Below are 18,498 nucleotides of genomic sequence, written 5' to 3'. Positions count from 1 at the left end.
GTGTCGGACCGAGCTGGGCAGACAAACACTTCATTGGGGCCGTGCTTTGGTTAAGGGTCCTCCAAAGTCCCCCGTCCTGTGGTGCTATGGGGAGGTGGGACCCCTAAGAGGAGGAAGCGGGGTCCCTGGGGATGCCACTGAAGGGGAACTGGGGCCCCAGCCCCTTCTCTTTGCTTTTTGGACACCAAGAAGTGAGATTTGCCCTCTAGGTGCTGCCACCATGAGGTGCCACCAAGTGGCCCTGGGCTGAAGCCCCTGCAGCCAGAAGCCAAGGAAGGAGTCTCCCATGTTTACTCTCTCGGGCAGTTTGTCAGCGACAAAACTGCAACAGCAACTGGTGCCTCCACAGAACCAGCCCCACAGGCCAGGGGGCTCCTCTTCCAAGCTCAGATGCCAAGACCCTTTAGAGGGTCCCCCAACCCTGTGTGACCCCGTGGATTTGAGTTCAGCCACAAGGCCCCTGTGCCAACCCGAGCCACTCCTCCTCCCTGCTTTGTGGTCTCCCCAGAAGATGGGATCCAAAACTGATGTAGACGATAAAACACCAAGGGGCAATGCCAACTTCCACTCACAGGAGAGGATTTCTGGGTAAGAGAAACTGATGCTCCCCCAAGAGGTACTTTTGATTTTTCCTCTCTTAGCTGTGGCTGCCCCAAATGTTTCGTGGCTGCTTAGAAGTTTCTGACTTGTTTGCACGAGCTCAGGTCACTGGTCCACTCTGATGACCCCGTGCCTCCACAGGTGCCCTGGGCCACTTGACCCGCGTCGCTGAGGAGCGACTGGACACTGTGCACTTGTGAGTATTTGGGGTCTGTAGAAAGCGCTCCGCGTGCCGCCGCCGCTCGGTTTTATCCGGCCCATCTACAATTCCTGTGGAGGGAGCGCACAGGGCAGCTTGTGCTGAGCTGGCCGGAGGGGACCGAGAAGCGCAGAGCCGTGGGGGCTTGGGAGCTGCTGGCTCGGACTTCCGGATGAGGCCCCGGACCCTGCGGGCTCCATCTGCGCCCCCGGGCTGACTCCCCATGTTGCGCGCCCAACACAAAGGGGGCTGCGCTTTGCCTGTTCGCAGTTTCCGTCCAAACTGCGCGAAAGAACCCCGGCAGCCAGCCAACCGCTCGAACAGAGGAGAAAGTGCCTCTGCTGCTGGGTTAGAGGATAAGGGCTGGGCGCACTAGAACTCTGGTTTGCAGTGTAGACTTCCCCTCTGCTGTCTCGAGGGCGTCCTGGGCCTTCTCACCGGCCTGTCCAGGCGCGGACAGCAGGGGAGGGAGCGCGAGCCGTGAGCAACCAGTGGGCAGGGGACACGCCAGGATGGCCGCGTCGGGCCCGGGGTGTCAGGGCTCCGGCAGCTTCTGCCTGCGCGACAGCCTGGCAGTCCCTGTCCTCCTTACCCAGGTCCCGGCCCGCTCCAGGTGCGCACCGCACGTCCCCACACGGAAACCCACTTTCTCCATCTGCGGAAGAGCTGTATCCCTTTTGTAGCAAGTTTGACGAGTAAGGACAGCAAAGCCTAGAAAGTTCCAGCTGGCAGAGTTGGGACTCTTATACAATCATAAGACACCAGATGCCATCTTTTAAAATGTTTTATTTTGACATATTTTGAAGGTGTTAAAAGAACCCACCAGATTACTACGTTAAGTCTTAGCATTCTGGTGCACTTCCATGAAGACCACACACAAAACCACAAGGGAAGCCTGTGAGCCCTCCCCGACCCCGCTGGCCTCTCCCGCCAGTGGCAGAGCAGTGGGGTTCTTGTTACTCCAGTCCACAACTCGACACGCATTTCATATCGTTTGAATCCACAGAAAATGTTGTGCAAAACAGTAACAGCGTCTCCTACATACCAAGAACACTTACATACCAGACACGAAACACCTTACATGCATTATTTCATAACTACACCCCATTTACAAAGAGTGAAACGCCAGTCAGCAGACGCGCGGTGCAGCAGTGCACGAGCTTACCTTAGGTGAAGGGCACCCTGGACCGGCTCCTGCGGTGTGCTCCGCTGAATGCCGTAACTCGAATTCACTTCCGGGAGCACCAAAACCCAAGCCCAGGACAAGAACACCCGTTTGCCTGTTCTGCTGATGGCTGACACATTTCTCCCCATCCTGCTGCCTACGCAGTGCTCTCTGGAGCAGGCTTTTCTTTCCTCAGATGGAGCTCGACTAGGATGTACCAGAGGGGACTGTACAGGGGAGTGCTCTCGACTTCACAAGCCCTTGCACACTACTTGGGACAATAGCCAAAGCAGCGTCAATTCCAGCTGTCCCACACGCAGCCAGTCGGGCTTTTGTGAATTCTGGCTTGTGTACCAGATCATCTGCATTCTGCATTTCTCCTGTTTTCTTCTCAACAAATGTGTCTGGTTTGACAATCTGTCAGCAAGGGTGGGCTGAGCACACTGCGCAGGTGACACCCACTTCTCGCTGGGATAGTCCCGGCCCATCTGGCCCTCCCATCCGAAACCTCAGTTCCCCAAGGTATGCGGAGAAGGCGGGCCAGGTGGGAAGCTGAGGCACCGGAGACCTGGTGTCAGCTGGAGTCTAGGGTCCAAAGCCATCCACAGCAGGCTCCCAACCGGCAGGCGTACTGAGCACTGGCATCAAAATTCCACGTGGGGGCCCCTTCAAAACATCCCAACCCTAACTTGGCTGAAAACAGTCCAGTTCTCAAGTCCTTTAGAGACAGTTTGGGCAAAAATCTCCTCTGCGTGGCAAGGACCCAAGCCTGGCAGTGCTCCGTGACGGGCAAGGAAGCTGAGAGCGCCCAGCAGGGTGCGGCCTAGGAGAGGGCTAGGAACAGGCACGGCCTGTGGTGAAGGAGGACAGCAAAGTCGGCGGGGGATGAGGGCGAAGGCAAAACCAGCACCGTTACACCAAAATGTTCAGTGGTCATGCCCAAGGTCAGACCTTTATTGATACATCTACAATATCACTTACAGAACTACGATTTTCTGAGCAGATGACATCAGCACAATCCTACAGAATACGTCAGCATAGAAGGTTCTGTTGGTTTTGACTTCATTGTGTATTTTTAAATTGGACTGGAATATATAAAAATAAGATCGCATTCTATCAAAATGGCAGTAAAAGAACCTGTTGGAACCAAACTTCACAAGGAAGTAGGTGGCACAGGTGTAGGGAATGGAACTTGCCAGAGAAGGCTATCCCTGGTAGAGCACCAGCTGACAGGTGAGCAGCACCTCTGTGAGGGCTCTGACGCAGGTATCCCGGATCCCTGAGACCACTGGCTCAGAAAAGGGCCGAGGCGCTCAGAGCTGGGGACCCAGATCTGATAACTGCAAGACTTCCTTGGCCTAGCCGCCGCCCAGCCACACTTGGTGTCAGCTTCGGACACTTGATTCCACCGTAGAAAAGGCGAGAGGGTGGCAGGACCACCTAAGATGACAAAATTGAAAACGCAGCACAGTGCCCAGGAGACGCCACTGAAGCCATCTGTGGCTGCGCCTCGCCTGTGTGCAGCAGCCCCTGGTCCTCGGGAACTCGGCACACTGGTTTCTTCTCCCTGGAAGATGCGGCCCGCCCAGGATCATAACCCTACTTGCGGCCCAACAGGGGGCAGCCCGAGACCTCGCCACCACCGCGCACACCTGTGCTATCCTCAGGACTTCAAGGACTCCCGTGCACCTGAGAAGCAAACAGCAGTCCTCCACACCACAGCCCCGAGGGAGGTGGCCCTGCTTTCTGAACACAAGCGGGCGGGCAAGCGAGAGGCGCCCCTCAAGGCCCCCGATCCACAGCGATCTCCACAGACCACCTCTCTCCACAGAAGGGCCCGAGGCCACCAGTGCTCACGAGGCCCGGCCCACTCCACTCTACCCCGGAGCCTCCCGCTGTCCCCTCGCATGCCCGCCAAGACCCCACCTCTGCCTGCTCTCCTAGGGATGCCCGTGGTGCGCTCACCTCCTCCCGCCCGGGGTCTGCTCCAACCTCACCTGCCGACCCTCCCCCGGCCTACTGAACGTCACCTCCCGGCCGGCACTGCTCACTTTCTCGGTCCTCAGCACATCCCTCGTGTTTACGTGACGGCAAAGACAGCAGGACGTTCGTGTACCGGCCACCGCGGGCCTCAGCACTCACTGGTGCCCGACACAGGGCCAGTGCTCTGCTGCCTGAGGGGCCGTGAGGGGTGGAGATGGCAGCAGGATGCCGGCGGAGCTCCACTCCCGAGTCACGGAGGCCACCAGCCCACTCTGCACCACGCTGCAGACGCCTCAGAGCCTCGGCAGAAACGAACCCAGCTAGGACTCCTCAGGAGACATCTGGGAGAAGACTGGTCCTCGACACTGCACCATCACAAGCCAAGCCCAGAGAGACACAGACACCCCAGCCCCTTGGCAGCAGCCACAGTGCACCAGGCCACAGTGCCGCCCAGTCCCAAAGGCAGCATCTTGTCCTTAGCTGGCTGTGGAGACCTGGCTGGAGGAAGCCGGGGTTATTTGCAAGACCTGCTCCTGGGGCCTGGGCCTGTTAGGCCCGAAGAACACGCCGCCGCTGCCACCGCCGTTCCCAGTATCGCTGCCTGGCAGGTAGACGGGGGACTCCCTGAGCTTTTAGATTCTCAGGATTCCCTGCCATCCACTCCCAAAAAGGGCCTGGGCCCGTGTAAAGGCTTGCCCCACAGCCTACAACCAGGGGCTCTCCGGCGGGACGGTCAGCAGCAGGCCCCGGCTACTCTTGAATATGGTTTTTCATGTGCCGAGCCAGATTCGAAGACCACCTGAAGGTCTTCCCACACACCCTGCACTTGAAGGGCCTCTCCCGAGTATGGAACCTCTTGTGGCTGAGGAGCAGCGACCCCTTGCTGAAGGCTTTCCCACACAGGTTACACCTGTGGCACTTCTTCCCCGGGGCCGCGTCCTGGGGTCCCGAGAGCGCTGAGCGCTGGTCACAGGGTTCCTCCGCGTCCCCCAGAGGCTTCTCCTCCCCTGGTGTTAGTTCCTGTGCACTCAGCCCCGTGTCCTGGAAGGAAGACAGCCCAGACGAGCTACATTCCGACTGGGTGACGCGGGGCTGCCTCCTCTGGTGGACGGAGAGAGCGTGTCTCCCGAGGAACTCTTTCCCAGTCCACTGGTATTTGAAAGGCCGCTCTGAGGCGTGGACTCTCTGATGGTTGACAAGACGGTAGTTTCTGTCGTAAGACTTCCCACACACGCTGCATTTGTAGCGCTTCTCTCCGCTGTGGATTCCCTTATGATCTAAGAGACTCCTCTTACGTGTAAAGGTTTTCCCACATTCTTGGCACCAGAACGGTTTCTGGTCGGTGAGGACTTTCGGGGACAGAGGTGGAGGCACGTCCCGCGGGTGGTCCTCGTGCTGGCGGCGCGCCGAGTGCTTCCTCTGGTGCCGGTAGAGATTGGAGCTCCACCTGAAGGCCTTTCCACATTCCCGGCACTTGTAAGGCTTCTCCCTGGTGTGAACTCTCTGGTGGATGAGGAGGAAGGAGTGGTTACGGAAGGCCTTGCCACACTGGCTACACTTGTGGGGCTCCTCTGGGGGGCGGCTGCTCTGTGGAACCTGGCACACGCCGTCCTGACTGAAGGACGGCCCGCCCTCCGGCTTTCTTTTAGTGGCGTGCTTCTTCTTGTGGACAATGAAGGCTGACCTGTAGGTGAACCTTTTCCCACATTCGCCACACTGGTACGGTGTCTCGCCCGTGTGCACTCTCTGGTGCTCAAGGAGGGTTTTCTTTTGCGTAAAAGTTTTCCCGCACTGCTGACACAGAAAAGTGTTCTCTCCCACAGGGGGCCCCTGCGGCTCACGGCAGTCCTTCCGGGCGACATCGCCCTGACGCAGACCCGGCGCACAGAGCTCCTCGTCCTGGTGCAGCCTCACGTGGCGGGTGAAGTTGGACCTCCAGCGGAAGGTCTTCCTGCAGCGGGCACATTTGTAAGGCTTCTCCTGCGTGTGGATCCGCTGATGTTCAAGGACATAGGACTTACAGTGGAAGGATTTCCTACACTGGCTGCAGTCAAAGAGCTTCTCCCCACCCTGGTCTCTCAAATGAGGCTCTAGCTCTGAGCCGTAGGCGAGGGCTTCCTCACACTGAGTCGACTCCACTTTCTGCTTCGTGTGGGTCTCCTGGTGCAGACGGAAGGCGGACATGCGCTGGAAAGCCTTGTCACACGAACCACACTTGTACGGCTTCACTCCGGTGTGAATCTTCTCGTGCCGTATGCAGTTGGAGCTCCACCTGAAGGCTTTCTCACACACCCTGCACTTGAACGGCTTCTCCTGGCTGTGAAGCCTCTGGTGGTACTCGAGATGGGAGCTCCGTTTGAAGGTCCTCCCGCAGTCCCGGCACCTGTACGACGTCCCCACGGCAAACAGACCTTGCTCATGGGGGTGAGCAGCGCCGAGGCCGAAGCCCTTCCCACAGGCGTCCTTTTCGCTCCCCATCAGCCCGCTGTGAATCCTCTGATGGAGGCTGAAGCCCCCCACCGCGTGTCTGCGCCCCTTTCCTCGTTTCTTATAGTCATAATGGTGTGAACTTTTCCTCAGGTGTCTCTCACAGCCATGTATTAGGGATCGCTTTTTCCTGGAGACTCTCAAATATGCTACATGTTTTAGGTCAGGAGTGTCACTCCTTTCTGACATGTCCAATTCTCGCCCTGCCGTGGGACTGAAGTCACACTCTTCCTTCTTAAGGCTCACACAGCGCTTTGTTAGCCACCTCTGCTGTTCCAAAGACGCTCCGGGCCCCGCCCCCTCCGGAACACTTGTCACAGGACTCTTGGCTGACACAGCATCATCTGCATCTGCGTCTTCCACAGGTTCTTGCTTTAAGACCAATTTGTTTGACTTCATCTGGAGCTCACCTCCTGACAAAAATTAAGACACAAGAGAATGTACTTTGGAACTGCAGTAAGGGCATTAAGGCTCCTGGCAGACTGCCAATGCCTTTTCAAAAACAGTCAAGGCCAAGGCAAACCACGGAAGGGGACTCCAGACAACAGGGAAGGGAGGACACAAGATGGATACAGCAGCTGGAGTCAGGCAGGAAAATGAAAAGGTCGGGAGGACAGCAAACTAGCAAGGGAGGGGCTGCACCGAGGCGTCGGAGCACGCAGAAAGGGGCCCCTTGCCAGGGGCTGGGGCTCTGGGAAGCACCTGGATGAAAGGACTGGAGACCAAGCCTAGCACAGAAGGAAGTCAGAAAAAAGGAACAGGACAGGGTGTGCCTAGGGGTTCGGGGAAGAGTGGGCACCGGGCTGAGGAGAATCCACGAGCGGAGAAGAGGACAGGAAAAGCCTTCGGTGGGAGAGTCGCCGGGAAGGGACCAGCCTGGACACAAACAGCTGTCCTGGGCCAGTCCGCAGGGGAGAGGCCTGGGGCCTGAGCCCCGAGCAGCATTGGTAAAGGTCTTCCTCCTGGCCAGCAATGACAGGGCAGGCCCTGGTCAGTACTAGACAGGAAGGCAGGGCCTGGCCAGCTCCCTGGACTCACCTGTAGGAGTGGAACCCGGAAGCCTCTTAGACTGAGCTGTCTGGACCTTCAGGCCCCAGGGCTCCCTTGCTTCTAACCAAGAGATGAGGGCAGGTTTGGAGCAGGACCCCGCTGCAGAAGAGAAGAGGAGGGGTGGGAGGCACGTGGGTCACACAGAACAGCTCTCCGGGGTCTTCCACCCGGTCCTGGTAGGGACAGGCCAGGGGACAAGGGGAGGGAGGGAGGGAGGGCACAAGCCCAGACCCTGAGCAGACACACAGAGCAGGGACTGAGAAAAGTCACAAACACAAGGGCTCCTGCCACCTCCTGCACTGGGAGCCAGGACTGCACGGTTGGTTAGGTCGGCTCACATTTCTGCAATGCCATTTTTTCAATGCCCAGGAACTAGAGACATCTTTAGTGTTTATAATAACCCAGCAGGGCAGGCATAATCATCTCCGTTTTTCAGAAGAGGACAGTGTGGTGACAGATGCGGTGACCGACCTCGTTAGTAGTTATTGAGCCAGGACTGACACGAGTTTAGGCTCCCTCTGTGCACAATTAACACCGAGAAGGCCGAAGCCAGGTGTCCACGTGTCCACAGCCAGGGTGTCAGGGGCTCACCCAGGGAAGCCGCATTCCCGTAGTTCTCCAGCATCACATCCCTGTACAGGTTCCTCTGGGTCGAGTCCAGGCAGCCCCACTCATCCTGGGAGAAAGTCACCTCCACATCCTTGAAAGTCGTGGCCTCCTACAGAAACACGGGTGCTGGTCCCCCACCTCCCGGGCGGCATGGGGCAGGGATGGGGCTGGCTCTGGGTGGACAGAGGGTAGATCCAGCCAAAGTGCAGGACCACAGAAAGGAGAAGAGCTCGGGCTCCAGGGGAGTGTGGTCTCCGGGACGACAGAGGGGACACCCAGGATGGGGGAGCTCGGACTCAGCAGGGATGCACGTCCCACCTGTGACTTACCGGCAGCTCTGGCGTCAGGGACCGTGTGGCTGTGGCCCGGTCTCCTGGGCTCCCCTCTCTCTGGGAAAGAGAAGGCACCAGGGCAGGAGTATCTGAAGAAGAAGAGCAAGGCTTGAAAGAGGTGCTAGCCTGGATACCCCCAAGAAGCCCACTCTGCCCCAGTGACAGGCAGGTCCTCATGTCTCTTGGGGCCAAGGAGCGGGATGCACTGGAAGGTGGAGCCAGCCAGACTCAGGTCACGGAGGGTATGGAGGACAGAGCTAGGGACAGGGAGCTTCTGATGGGGGGAAGGACAGTGACAAGATGACACTCATATGTGGGAGGTGGCAGAAGGCCAGGGCCATAGCTAGGTGAGTACCGGGTGGCCCAGCCAGGAAGTCACGCACTCCTACTGCACAGGGAGGCTCCAGCTGGGGTCCCGGAGCAGAGCCGCTCCTGAGCGGGGACACAGGGGGCCAGGTCTGCGAAGACTGCAGGGCCGCAGTGCCCATCCAGTGCACAGCCGGGCTCGGGCCAAGGCCTGGGTTCTGTGAGAAGAAACCGTGAGAAGACCCTGTGGGGCCAGACACCAAACTCAGAGAAGAGGCCACACTGCAGTCTACGGGGCAGAGGCCTGGGAGCAGCGCCCTGTCACCTCCAGGGAGAGGGGACTGTGCCAGGCGCAGCATTCGGAGGCCTCCCACCCTCGCCAGAGGCTCTGGTATCTCCACTTCACCTAAGGACAAGCTGGGGGTCACTGGTAGCTCCAGTCAGTCCCCAGATGCCACAGTGACCCTCCCTGCCACCCCTTGTCCCCTCTCCGGGCCTGGAACAGAGAAATGAAGGAGACCCAGGTCCACAGTAACCACTGCCAGGCTCTGCCCTCAGCACCAGAAGCACTGTGACCAAGCTCCCAACTGCACACCTGAAAGAGAGGGGCTGGAGCTTCTCTAAGGTAGCCAGGGACCCTGGTGCAAAAGCAGACAGTGCCCATCCAGCCAGAGGAGGACTTCAAAGTACTCTGGTCTCTAAGTGAGCACAGCCCTGCCAAGATCTTACCTACACTGATACAGACAAATCAGCCAAGGCCCAGAACAGTTGACAGAGCGCAGGACTAAAAGAGGAAGGACTGCTCCACCCAAGCCTACAAAAGGCAAACCACAGAGCAGTGGGGGAACCAGGCAAACCGCCTTCTCATACCCTGGTGTTTTACACTGTAGGGATCTGCTCAGAAGACCCAGGTTTCCTCAGCATCTTAAAGCATTTCTGCTCCTTTGGCAGAATTGGGGGCCTTCTCTTGGCCCTCACCATCTTCTGCTCTCTAGCTGGCTTTCTGCAGGGGAGGCCCCTCCTGCTCACTGACAATGTTTTCGTGGATTTTAAAAACTTATTTCTAGCCCCAAATGCGCAAAATAGAACCAAGCCATTGTATGAATGCTATGTTTATTTAATTTTATAAATGATTAGTCCTTCTGAACAGCTTGGTGCTTTGGTAAAAGAAAAATGCTCTTTTAGATTTTTAAAAATAGTAGCCTCAATGTTGAACCATGATTTTTTTTTTTTTTTTTTTTTTTTTTTTTGCGTAGTCATACTTTACACTGATTTATTACTATTTACTGCTGGGAGGCCATGTTCAGATACTTTACTCTACTGAACCTTGTTAAGAAATCTGGGGAACCAGTATGTCAAATTTGTTTCAGAGCTCCTATGAGCACCTTTCACTTATGCATGATTTACACAGGGAGCATCTCATATTTTTACATAAATAAAATCTGAAGGAAGGCTGAAAAAATGATAAACACCCTTTACTAAACAACTCAAAAGACAGAGGATCAGCCACAGAAGGAGAAGAATGCAGAAAGTGGCCACACCTGGGCCATCTGCTCTGCCCCCCCCCCAGCACCAGGGCCGGGGCCACACATACACTGGCCACTCAAATGTCCCCCAGACAAATTCTCTTGGTCAGACCATTTCTGCACGTTCTTCTCAGTAACCTGAGATTCTGGGAGGCACAGCAGCACAGCCAGGACCCTGAAGCCTTCCAATTTCCCAGCTCAGCCAGGAGTGGTGGTGCACGCCTGTAATCCCAGCACTCAGGAGGCTGAGGCAGGAGGACGAGACCAGCCTGGGCTACACAGTGAGTTCCACGTCAGTCTCAACTACACAGTGAGACCCCGTCTCAAAAAACCAAAACCAAAACCAAAAAAAAAACAATTTCCCAGCCCAGGGTGCCCCTCCACACAGGCACAGAGAGCCTGGCTTCTGCACACTCTACCCTGAAACCCAGAGTCCCACCCTAAGTGCCCCTCTGCCCAGTCAGACACTGGGAGAGGAAGTCTGCGCACTGGGGTCACTGTGACTTACGGACGCTTGCCGACCTGCATTGGGGCTGAGGCGCCCCTGGGAAAGTCCACAGCTCAGGGCCCTGTGCGCCCACAATGAGAAGGGGAGGCCTCCCCGCAGCCGCGAGCTGCAGATCGGAGGGATGCACTACCCCAGGCGGCACCCTCCGGGCACCGTCCCTGCTCACACTCACCCTCCGCCGTGAGCCACCCAGGTCCCGCTGCAGCTCCTCTAGTACCACCACAGCCTCCTCGCCACTCTCAGGCTGGTGCAGCTGCACCCAGGTCCGGAGCTCCCCCGGCAGGATGCTCAGGAACTGCTCCAGCACCAGCAGCTCCAGGATCTGGGCCTTGGAGAGAATATCCGGCCTCAGCCACCAGCGGCACAGCTCCCGGAGCCGGCTCAGCGTCTCCAGCGCACTGGAAGACTCGTGGTAGCGAAGCTGCCTGAAGAGCTGGCGGAAGAGCTCTTGGCCCGGTCGGTTGAGCGTCTGTGGCCGGGCGGTCTGCACCGAGGCATAGCCTTCGTCCTCCTCTTCCTCCTCCTTCTTCACAGTGAGGAGCCCTCGCTCCCTGGGAGCCTGGGCCTGTGCTGCAGGGACCGCGTACCACCGGCCTGGGGGCATCGCTCCGCTCAGTCTGCCCGTGTGCGAACCAGGATCCTCCAGGTGTCTTCTCAGCACCGTGCTGAACACGGCCATCTGCGGGGACACCACATGTCACTGGCAAGAGACGGAAGTCACCTGTCCAGGAGGAGAAGGAAACGATGTGCATCACAGCCCACCCTGCCCGGGCCATCCCTGCCCAGATCAGGTCGGGACCGTGGCGGCACACTCAGATCCCGGCACCCAGCACCGGCACCGGAACACAAGGACACAGAAAAACTTGTATGGGGCGGAAACCGCAAACCACCGATGACAAAAGCCCATGAAGCTCTACGTAAACAGACAGCCCAGGGTCAGCTCTCAATGAAGCTCCAGCCCTCCCCAGGCATTGCAGTCCCTTCCCTGTCAGACTTCCCACGTGCGGCTCAGTAGCAGAGCAACTGGCCAGGGCCTGGGGCCTGGGATTTAATCCTCAGCAGTGAAGAAATCTTAAAGACATTTTTAGCAGATATAAGAATATGCTACAATGAATGTTGGAAAAGCAATCACTAGCTAACTTTGAAAAATACAATGGAAGGCATCAATCTAACAGATTTCAAGGCTTATGGTACAGTATAGTAATCGCCGCTAAGACTACACAGCTCTAAGAAACACAACAAAAACTAGAAAGAGCCCTCACAAATCTGCTCGGCGGATCTTTAAAATATCAAATGTGGCTTATTAATATTGTGATACAATGTTTTAAAATTTCAAGCAACTAAAAAAATGTTGACTGGGATCCCTGATTTTACTGTGGGCACCAATGGTTTAAAAATAGTAATTTGAAAACTATGAATCCAGCCAGTTTCCCACTAACTTCCTGTGCTCCCTTTTAAGATTTAGCATAACAAAGGCGTCTAAGGGCTCAAGCCACTTTCAGGAGATAGCAGAGTTTAACAGAAAGAGCACAGAACCCGAACTAGGTCAGACCTGGCTCCAAATGGGGTGGAGGACAACAGCAGGACAGGACACACAGGGCCGGGGGAGAGAATCGCTGCTCATCACAGTGCAGAATGGGGGACGGTATTTAAGTAAGAAGCCAGGGGCTTCTTTTGGGTTTTCTCCCAATGTTTGTTTCTTCACATCTAAGAAAGGAGCTTGCACCACAGGCCACATCACCATTTGCAACAGTTTGAAAAAGAATAAAATTTCACAAAAGATGTGTAAATGTATACCCTGAAAACTAAAAAACACTGTTAAAAGAAATTAAACATGACAAGAAGACCCAAAGTGACCTACAGATTCAATACAATCTGATGACTTTGGAGCAACTGACAAGCTGATCCTGAAAGACCCATGGATAATCAAAGACCAACAGAGTCAAAACAGCCAGGACAGCTAGGCATAGAGGCACACGCCTGCAGTCCCAGTACTCAGGAGGCCAAGGCAGGAGGATACCATGAGTTAGAGGCCAGCCTGGGCTACACAGTGAGTTCAAGGCCAGCCTGCACTACACAGTGAGACCTTGTCTCAAAAACATGTTATTTATTTATTTATTTATTTATTGGGGATGGTGCCGGAAATCAAACTCAGGACCTTGCATTTGCCAGGCTGAGCGAAATCCCCAGCCCTTGTCTCAAAAACAACAACAACAAAAATCAGCCAGGAAAAAGGACTGAGCTGGAGAACTCGGAGGCTGTGATGGGGACAGTGTGTGGTTCAACAGGACACAGGTGTCAGGCCTGGTCCTGAGCCTGTGCAGGGCCCAGTGGAAGTGAGGCCAGGGAGAGGACTTCAGCCCCTTTTGTTTTCCAGCCGCCACCATGAGTGAAGCAGCTTCTTCTGCCACAGGGCCCACAAGCGACTTCGAGCTCCCAAACTGTGAGTCAAAAGAAACTTCTAGTCAGTTGGATATGCAGGTATTCTGTTATAGCAATGCAAAGCTAACACTCTATCACTACAAGTCAGTGGGTAAAAAATATACCATGCAGGGCATTGTTGGGATGATTGGCAAGGCAAATACAATACAAACACACACAAAGAATTCTAGTTAAACAAAACAGGAAAAGAATAAAAAGAGAAAGTAAGAATCATGGGGTTGCTGGGCGTGGTGCCGCACGCCTGTAATCCCAGCACTCGGAGGCTGAGGCAGGAGGATCGCTGTGAGTTCGAGACCAGCCTGGACTACATAGTGAGTTCCAGGTCAGTCTCAACTACATAGTGAGACCCTGCCTCAAAAAACAAACAAACAAACACCCAAAAAAAGAATCACGGGATTAAAAAAAGGATCTTTGTTTTTGGTACTGGGGATCAAATTCTGGACTTTGCACTTGTAAGGCAGACAGCAGCACCACTGAGCTAAATCCCCCCCAGTCCCCGAAAAAGGATTTCTTAAGACAATAAAAAGAGGGCAAGTACAGGGGTCCATGCCTGTAGTCCCAACCTCATAGGAGGCTGAGACAGGAGGACCACTTAATGCAAGAGTTTGAGGCCTTCCTGGCAACATCAAAGACCATTTCAAAAAACAAATTTAAATTTTAAAAAAGACACCAGAAGGAAGAGTGAGGTAAACTGAGAGGTACGTTATGGCTGTAAAAACAAGTCAGTCTGACTCAACCTGGCTGAGTGTGCAAGAGACAAGGCCGCCTTAGCACAGCTGCACCTCCCAGAAGCCACCTAACAGGAACAGGAACTGCTCAGGCTCCTGGGAAAGAACACCTGTAAGCGGCCAGAGCTACACAGGGTGAGAAAGGGGCATCTTTCTGCATCCAGGTAAGGAGACAGTGCCCACCTCTACTCTCACTTTCCTGTGTGCGCTGCTGGAGCATCTGAGTTCCACCTTTGGCACAGATTGAACTGTCCACACCAGATAGTGACTCTGCTTTACAGGAAGTCAGAAATCATTATTCGGAGCCAGACGCGGACCAAGGCCCGGGAGCAAGGATTCAAGTTACCCTGGGGCTGCGCGGAAATGGATTTCGGATTTCTACCGCAGGGGCCCTCGGGCCTCGGAGGGAAGCGGGGCTGCCCGGGAGTTGGCTGTAGCGGGGCAGCGGCGAGCCACAGGCTTCCCCCCTCCCAAGGCCCCACCAGCTTCAAACGACAGAGGAACGCCTCCTCGTATAAAACTGTGAACACCCAGGCTGGTTCTCAGGGAATCCCATCTTGGAACTTTAATCTGGATTTCTACCGCAGGGGCCCTCGGGCCTCGGAGGGAAGCGGGGCTGCCCGGGAGTTGGCTGTAGCGGGGCAGCGGCGAGCCACAGGCTTCCCCCCTCCCAAGGCCCCACCAGCTTCAAACGACAGAGGAACGCCTCCTCGTATAAAACTGTGAACACCCAGGCTGGTTCTCAGGGAATCCCATCTTGGAACTTTAATCTTGGGGGGGGGGTGAGACAGGGTCTCACTATGTGGTTCAGACTGCTCTGGAACTCACTGTGTAGCCCAGGCTGGTCTCGAACTCACAGTGATCCTCCTGCTTCAGCTTCCTCAGTGCTGGGATTACAGGTGTGCGCCACCATGCCCAGCCTGGAGCTTTAATCTTAACCCATCATCACCACAGCTGGCTTTGAAGACCACAACATGGAACTTCCAAGATGCCCTTTTCCCTTCATGGGTAGTTTTGTTTCTCCGTTTTTCTTCTGAAAGCCCCACTAAGGAGTCTCTTATTTTTGTGTTTTCCTACCAGTGTGAGTGAACACAGGGTATATTTTATAAACTGATAATAAACTAACAACTTTCTAAGATATTAACAGCTAAGCATTGCTTTTGGTACATACTTAAACCATAAAACAATATTTCTATTAATTTATCAATTAAAAAATCATGTAAAATGCCCAAAACTCAGTCTCCAAAAACCGAATCCAATGAAAGAAACTAGCCCGCCTTGGAGAAGTGGTTGATACCAAGCCAGGGCAGGAAAAATATGAGTGTTTCACAGTAGTAGAAAAATAACAATGGACTCAAAAATGATGGAATAATGTCAAGGGGCCACAGGAGCCAACTTATAGCACTCTCAAAGCCTGAAATTAGAATAATTTAAGCAACAATAAACACCCTAAAGGCACAGGGGCGTGGTGGTGCACACCTGTAATCCCAGCACTCCAAAGGCTGAGGCAGAAGGATCATGCCAGTTCAAGGCTGGCCTGGGCTAAGACCACCCTGAACTACAGTCTCAAAACAAAACAAAACAAAACAAAAAGCAAAGAATAAACACCCACAGGCAAATACTGATAAAACTGACTGAGTAAATACATCAAGGGGGAAGGGGAGAACTCTTCTTCACAAAACCTTCTAATAGGAAACAGAGAAGGAAGAGAGGGAAAGACACAGTACTCATTGCTGCAGGGGAGACTGACCCATGAATGCTAATTAGGAGGTGAAAGTTAAGGACAGAGAGAGTACCTGAATGCTAAATCCCACACTATCTCCCCTACATAAATACAGCAACAAAAGGAGAGAGTGAGTAACCTTAAGATCAGAAACAAGACACATTAACTTCACTCTCTGCAAAGCACAAGAAAACAACACAGAGACTCAAACTGAGAGATATTCTAATATCACAGATAACAAAATTCTTCCAAACTGTCAAGGTTCTGAGGGCACAGAAAGACTAGGAGTTGTTGCAGACTTTAGATGACCGAGGAGATCGACAAATGTAGCAAAGGCACTGGATTGGATTTCATTGGATTTCTACACAGAAAAAGAGAAAAACTGGTAAACTTTGAACAGACTCTAAAGTTTCATGAACAGTACTGTACCAATATAAATTTCTTCACTTTGATGAGTATATTATGATTATGCAGGATACTATTTATAAGCAAACTAGGTAAAAGGTACAAGAGAACTCCACATAATTTTTTGAAGCTTCGGTAAATATGCAATTATTAGTGATACAAGTGTTTTAAAAGAAATATAGCCAGGTATAGGGGCACACACCTGTAATTCCAGTGCTTGGGAGGCAGAGGCAGCCTGGGCAACTTAGTGAGACCCTTCCTCCAAAAACAAGAAGTTTGATCATTATCATTTTTATGACTTATTTCCATTTGGGGTGTTGAGGACTAACTCGGCAATAACGTCTAATAAAAGACTATTAAGTACTGTTGATTTTTCTTCTTGCAGTTTGGATTCTCGGTGTCATTAGGCTAACGCAGCACCGACGATGTACCTGTCACAGGAACAGGCCTATAGCACTGCCTTCAGGAGTCCAGGGGGAGGTGATACATACAGTACACGGTGGACTACATACTAACAGACATCTTGAAAAAGAGTTTTATATAATAAAACAGAGAAGTTCTTGTATAAAGCGTAACAATTCACCTGGCAAGTCATAGGAAAGCTCAGAAGACCTCTTTCAGCTCTTTCTAGTACAAAAATATTTCAGATTGCAAAAGATAACAAGTTATATACTACGGTATCTCTTTATTTTACATCTCTCTGCTCGCCTTTGTATCTCTTCACTCTCTTTGTATCGCTTTACAGTATTTTGTATCTTTACTCTCAAGCAGCTCTAATATCACAGAATGCTCAGTAATTCCTGGATGCTAGAACCACCTGGGGGAATAGTTAGCATTTTCCCAAGGACATGGGACTGAACCCAGGGCCTGTGCACGGAGCTAGGTCCTCAGCCCTTTATTTTGGGACAAGGTCACATGACGTTGCTAAATTGACCGGGCTGGACTTGAACTTGCGATCTACCTGTCTCAGCCTCCCAGAGCACTGGCACGGCAGGGATGTACCATCACACCTGGCAAGCATGTTTCTTTTTAAGTGCATAGTGAGGTTTATCCTAAACTGTTCCCATCTTTTCAGAGTACAGTAAGAAGGGATTTATTATATTTTTCAGCCAAGATTTCTTTCTTTGGCATTAAGGAAATATACAAAGCCAGCCTAATTCTTTAGTCCCTGTATATTCAGACAGTCAGCATACAGGGTGTACATAACACCCTGTGCACACTACAGTTACTGAAGGTTACAGCTCTCTGTTTAAAAGCTGCACATTGGCTCTTTCATCTTGAAAGAGAATCACCCTAAGAGATTTTGCTGTTTCCCTGTCACTTGAGCATTTCACATCTTGGAATTACAATATGGTAAAACACACATAACATTCACCATATAATTATATGACTTTAATCATTTTAAAATGTATAATTTAGTATTATGTAAATGTATTATGGGAAATAAACCAATAACGTGATGTCTTAATTATGCTGGGGGGGTGTATTAGGAGTGTCATCATAACTTCCCAGGCAGCAGGTAGGTAGATAGATGGGTTCTGTTCTGAGTTGGGACACAGACCACAGCGAACCAGGAAGGTACCCACAGTGCGGCTGGTGCTTGCCTGGCAAGTGCAAGGTCCTGAGTTCGATCCCTGATTCTGAAAAAACCAAAACAAAACCAAGGACTGTCCACACCTGCACAGTTGACCCGACTCTCCTAAAATAAGCCCTAATTATACGATCATGAGCATGTCACACCTAGGAACTGACGTTCATCAATCTGATTAAAAACTGATGCATGATGGGAAGACATGCGCAGTCCAAAAGTAAAAAAGGAGGAAAGGCACCTAATGCGTACACGGAGGGAGGGTGTAGAACCCTAAAACGAAGGATGTGTGGGGAAAATAAAAGGAATTGGGACCATGGGGGTCGGCGCCACGCACACTCTAGTGGGCTGTATCTTCTGCAATAAACTTTCTGCCTTCCTAAAATCAACACTTTGCTTGCTTGTGGTCTCTCTGTTCGAGTGAATGAGGTGGGCCGAGCGCACTACCCTCAGGCCGCCAAGGTCCGGGGATTCGCGGAGCCGCCTAAATGAGGGAAACACCAGCACCGATTTAAACCAAAATATGAACGAATGGGTTTCGGGACGTGGCTCGCTGGTAGAGCGCTGGCTCAGCATGCACAAAAAAATGCATTCCTCCAGGTCAGATTACAGTTTTTAAAGCGCAGTAGCATGAACGTACCTAGCGCCACTGAGCCCGGCATTTTTCAATGGTTAAATGGCAACACGTGTAGGTACCGCACGGCAAATGGTACGCGTCTAGTCTAACACTGTCCCATCGCAATAGTACGAACCTGTTCGTTGAGCAGCAGCAGCGTGACCCCACTCAGAATCACCTGCACACGCACGGCAGCGTGCACATGAGTGTGCGTCTGCGCCTCTCGACGCC

At 53.1% G+C, this 18,498-nt stretch overlaps 1 protein-coding gene across 2 annotated transcripts; it reads right to left on the bottom strand.

Moving 5' to 3' along the window:
• Positions 1 to 1,554: 1,554 nt before the first annotated feature.
• Positions 1,555 to 18,492, bottom strand: Znf445 (zinc finger protein 445). Of its 2 annotated transcripts, none has more exons than XM_010624431.3 (7): positions 18,404 to 18,492; positions 10,938 to 11,486; positions 8,781 to 8,949; positions 8,423 to 8,514; positions 8,076 to 8,202; positions 7,473 to 7,583; positions 1,555 to 6,847 (listed from the first exon to the last, which is right to left on the bottom strand). In XM_010624431.3, exons 2-7 carry the CDS (start codon positions 11,442 to 11,444, stop codon positions 4,698 to 4,700), a joined length of 3,156 nt encoding a protein of 1,051 aa, XP_010622733.1. In that variant the 5' UTR covers positions 11,445 to 11,486; positions 18,404 to 18,492; the 3' UTR covers positions 1,555 to 4,697. The 2 variants fall into 2 exon arrangements, with proteins under 2 accessions (XP_010622733.1, XP_010622734.1); XM_010624432.3 differs by having other exon boundaries at positions 10,938 to 11,444.
• Positions 18,493 to 18,498: the final 6 nt, after the last annotated feature.

Source organism: Fukomys damarensis, unplaced genomic scaffold (assembly GCF_012274545.1).
Source record: "Fukomys damarensis isolate Sample0158 unplaced genomic scaffold, DMR_v1.0_HiC HiC_scaffold_12, whole genome shotgun sequence".
NCBI classification, from domain to species: domain Eukaryota; kingdom Metazoa; phylum Chordata; class Mammalia; order Rodentia; family Bathyergidae; genus Fukomys; species Fukomys damarensis.
The sequence above is the reverse complement of the archived record's forward strand: the minus strand, read 5'-3'. Positions and strand labels throughout refer to the sequence as shown.

Coding starts and splice junctions, on each gene's coding strand:
- Znf445 (XM_010624431.3), bottom strand. CDS start 11,444: ATGGCCGTGTTCAGCACGGTGCTGAGAAGACACCTGGAGGATCCTGGT. Junction 8,950..10,937: donor TGGGTGGCTCACGGCGGAGG/GTGAGTGTGAGC, acceptor TTCTTCTCACAG/AACCCAGGCCTTGGCCCGAG. Junction 6,848..7,472: donor TCCGGGTTCCACTCCTACAG/GTGAGTCCAGGG, acceptor AATTTTTGTCAG/GAGGTGAGCTCCAGATGAAG.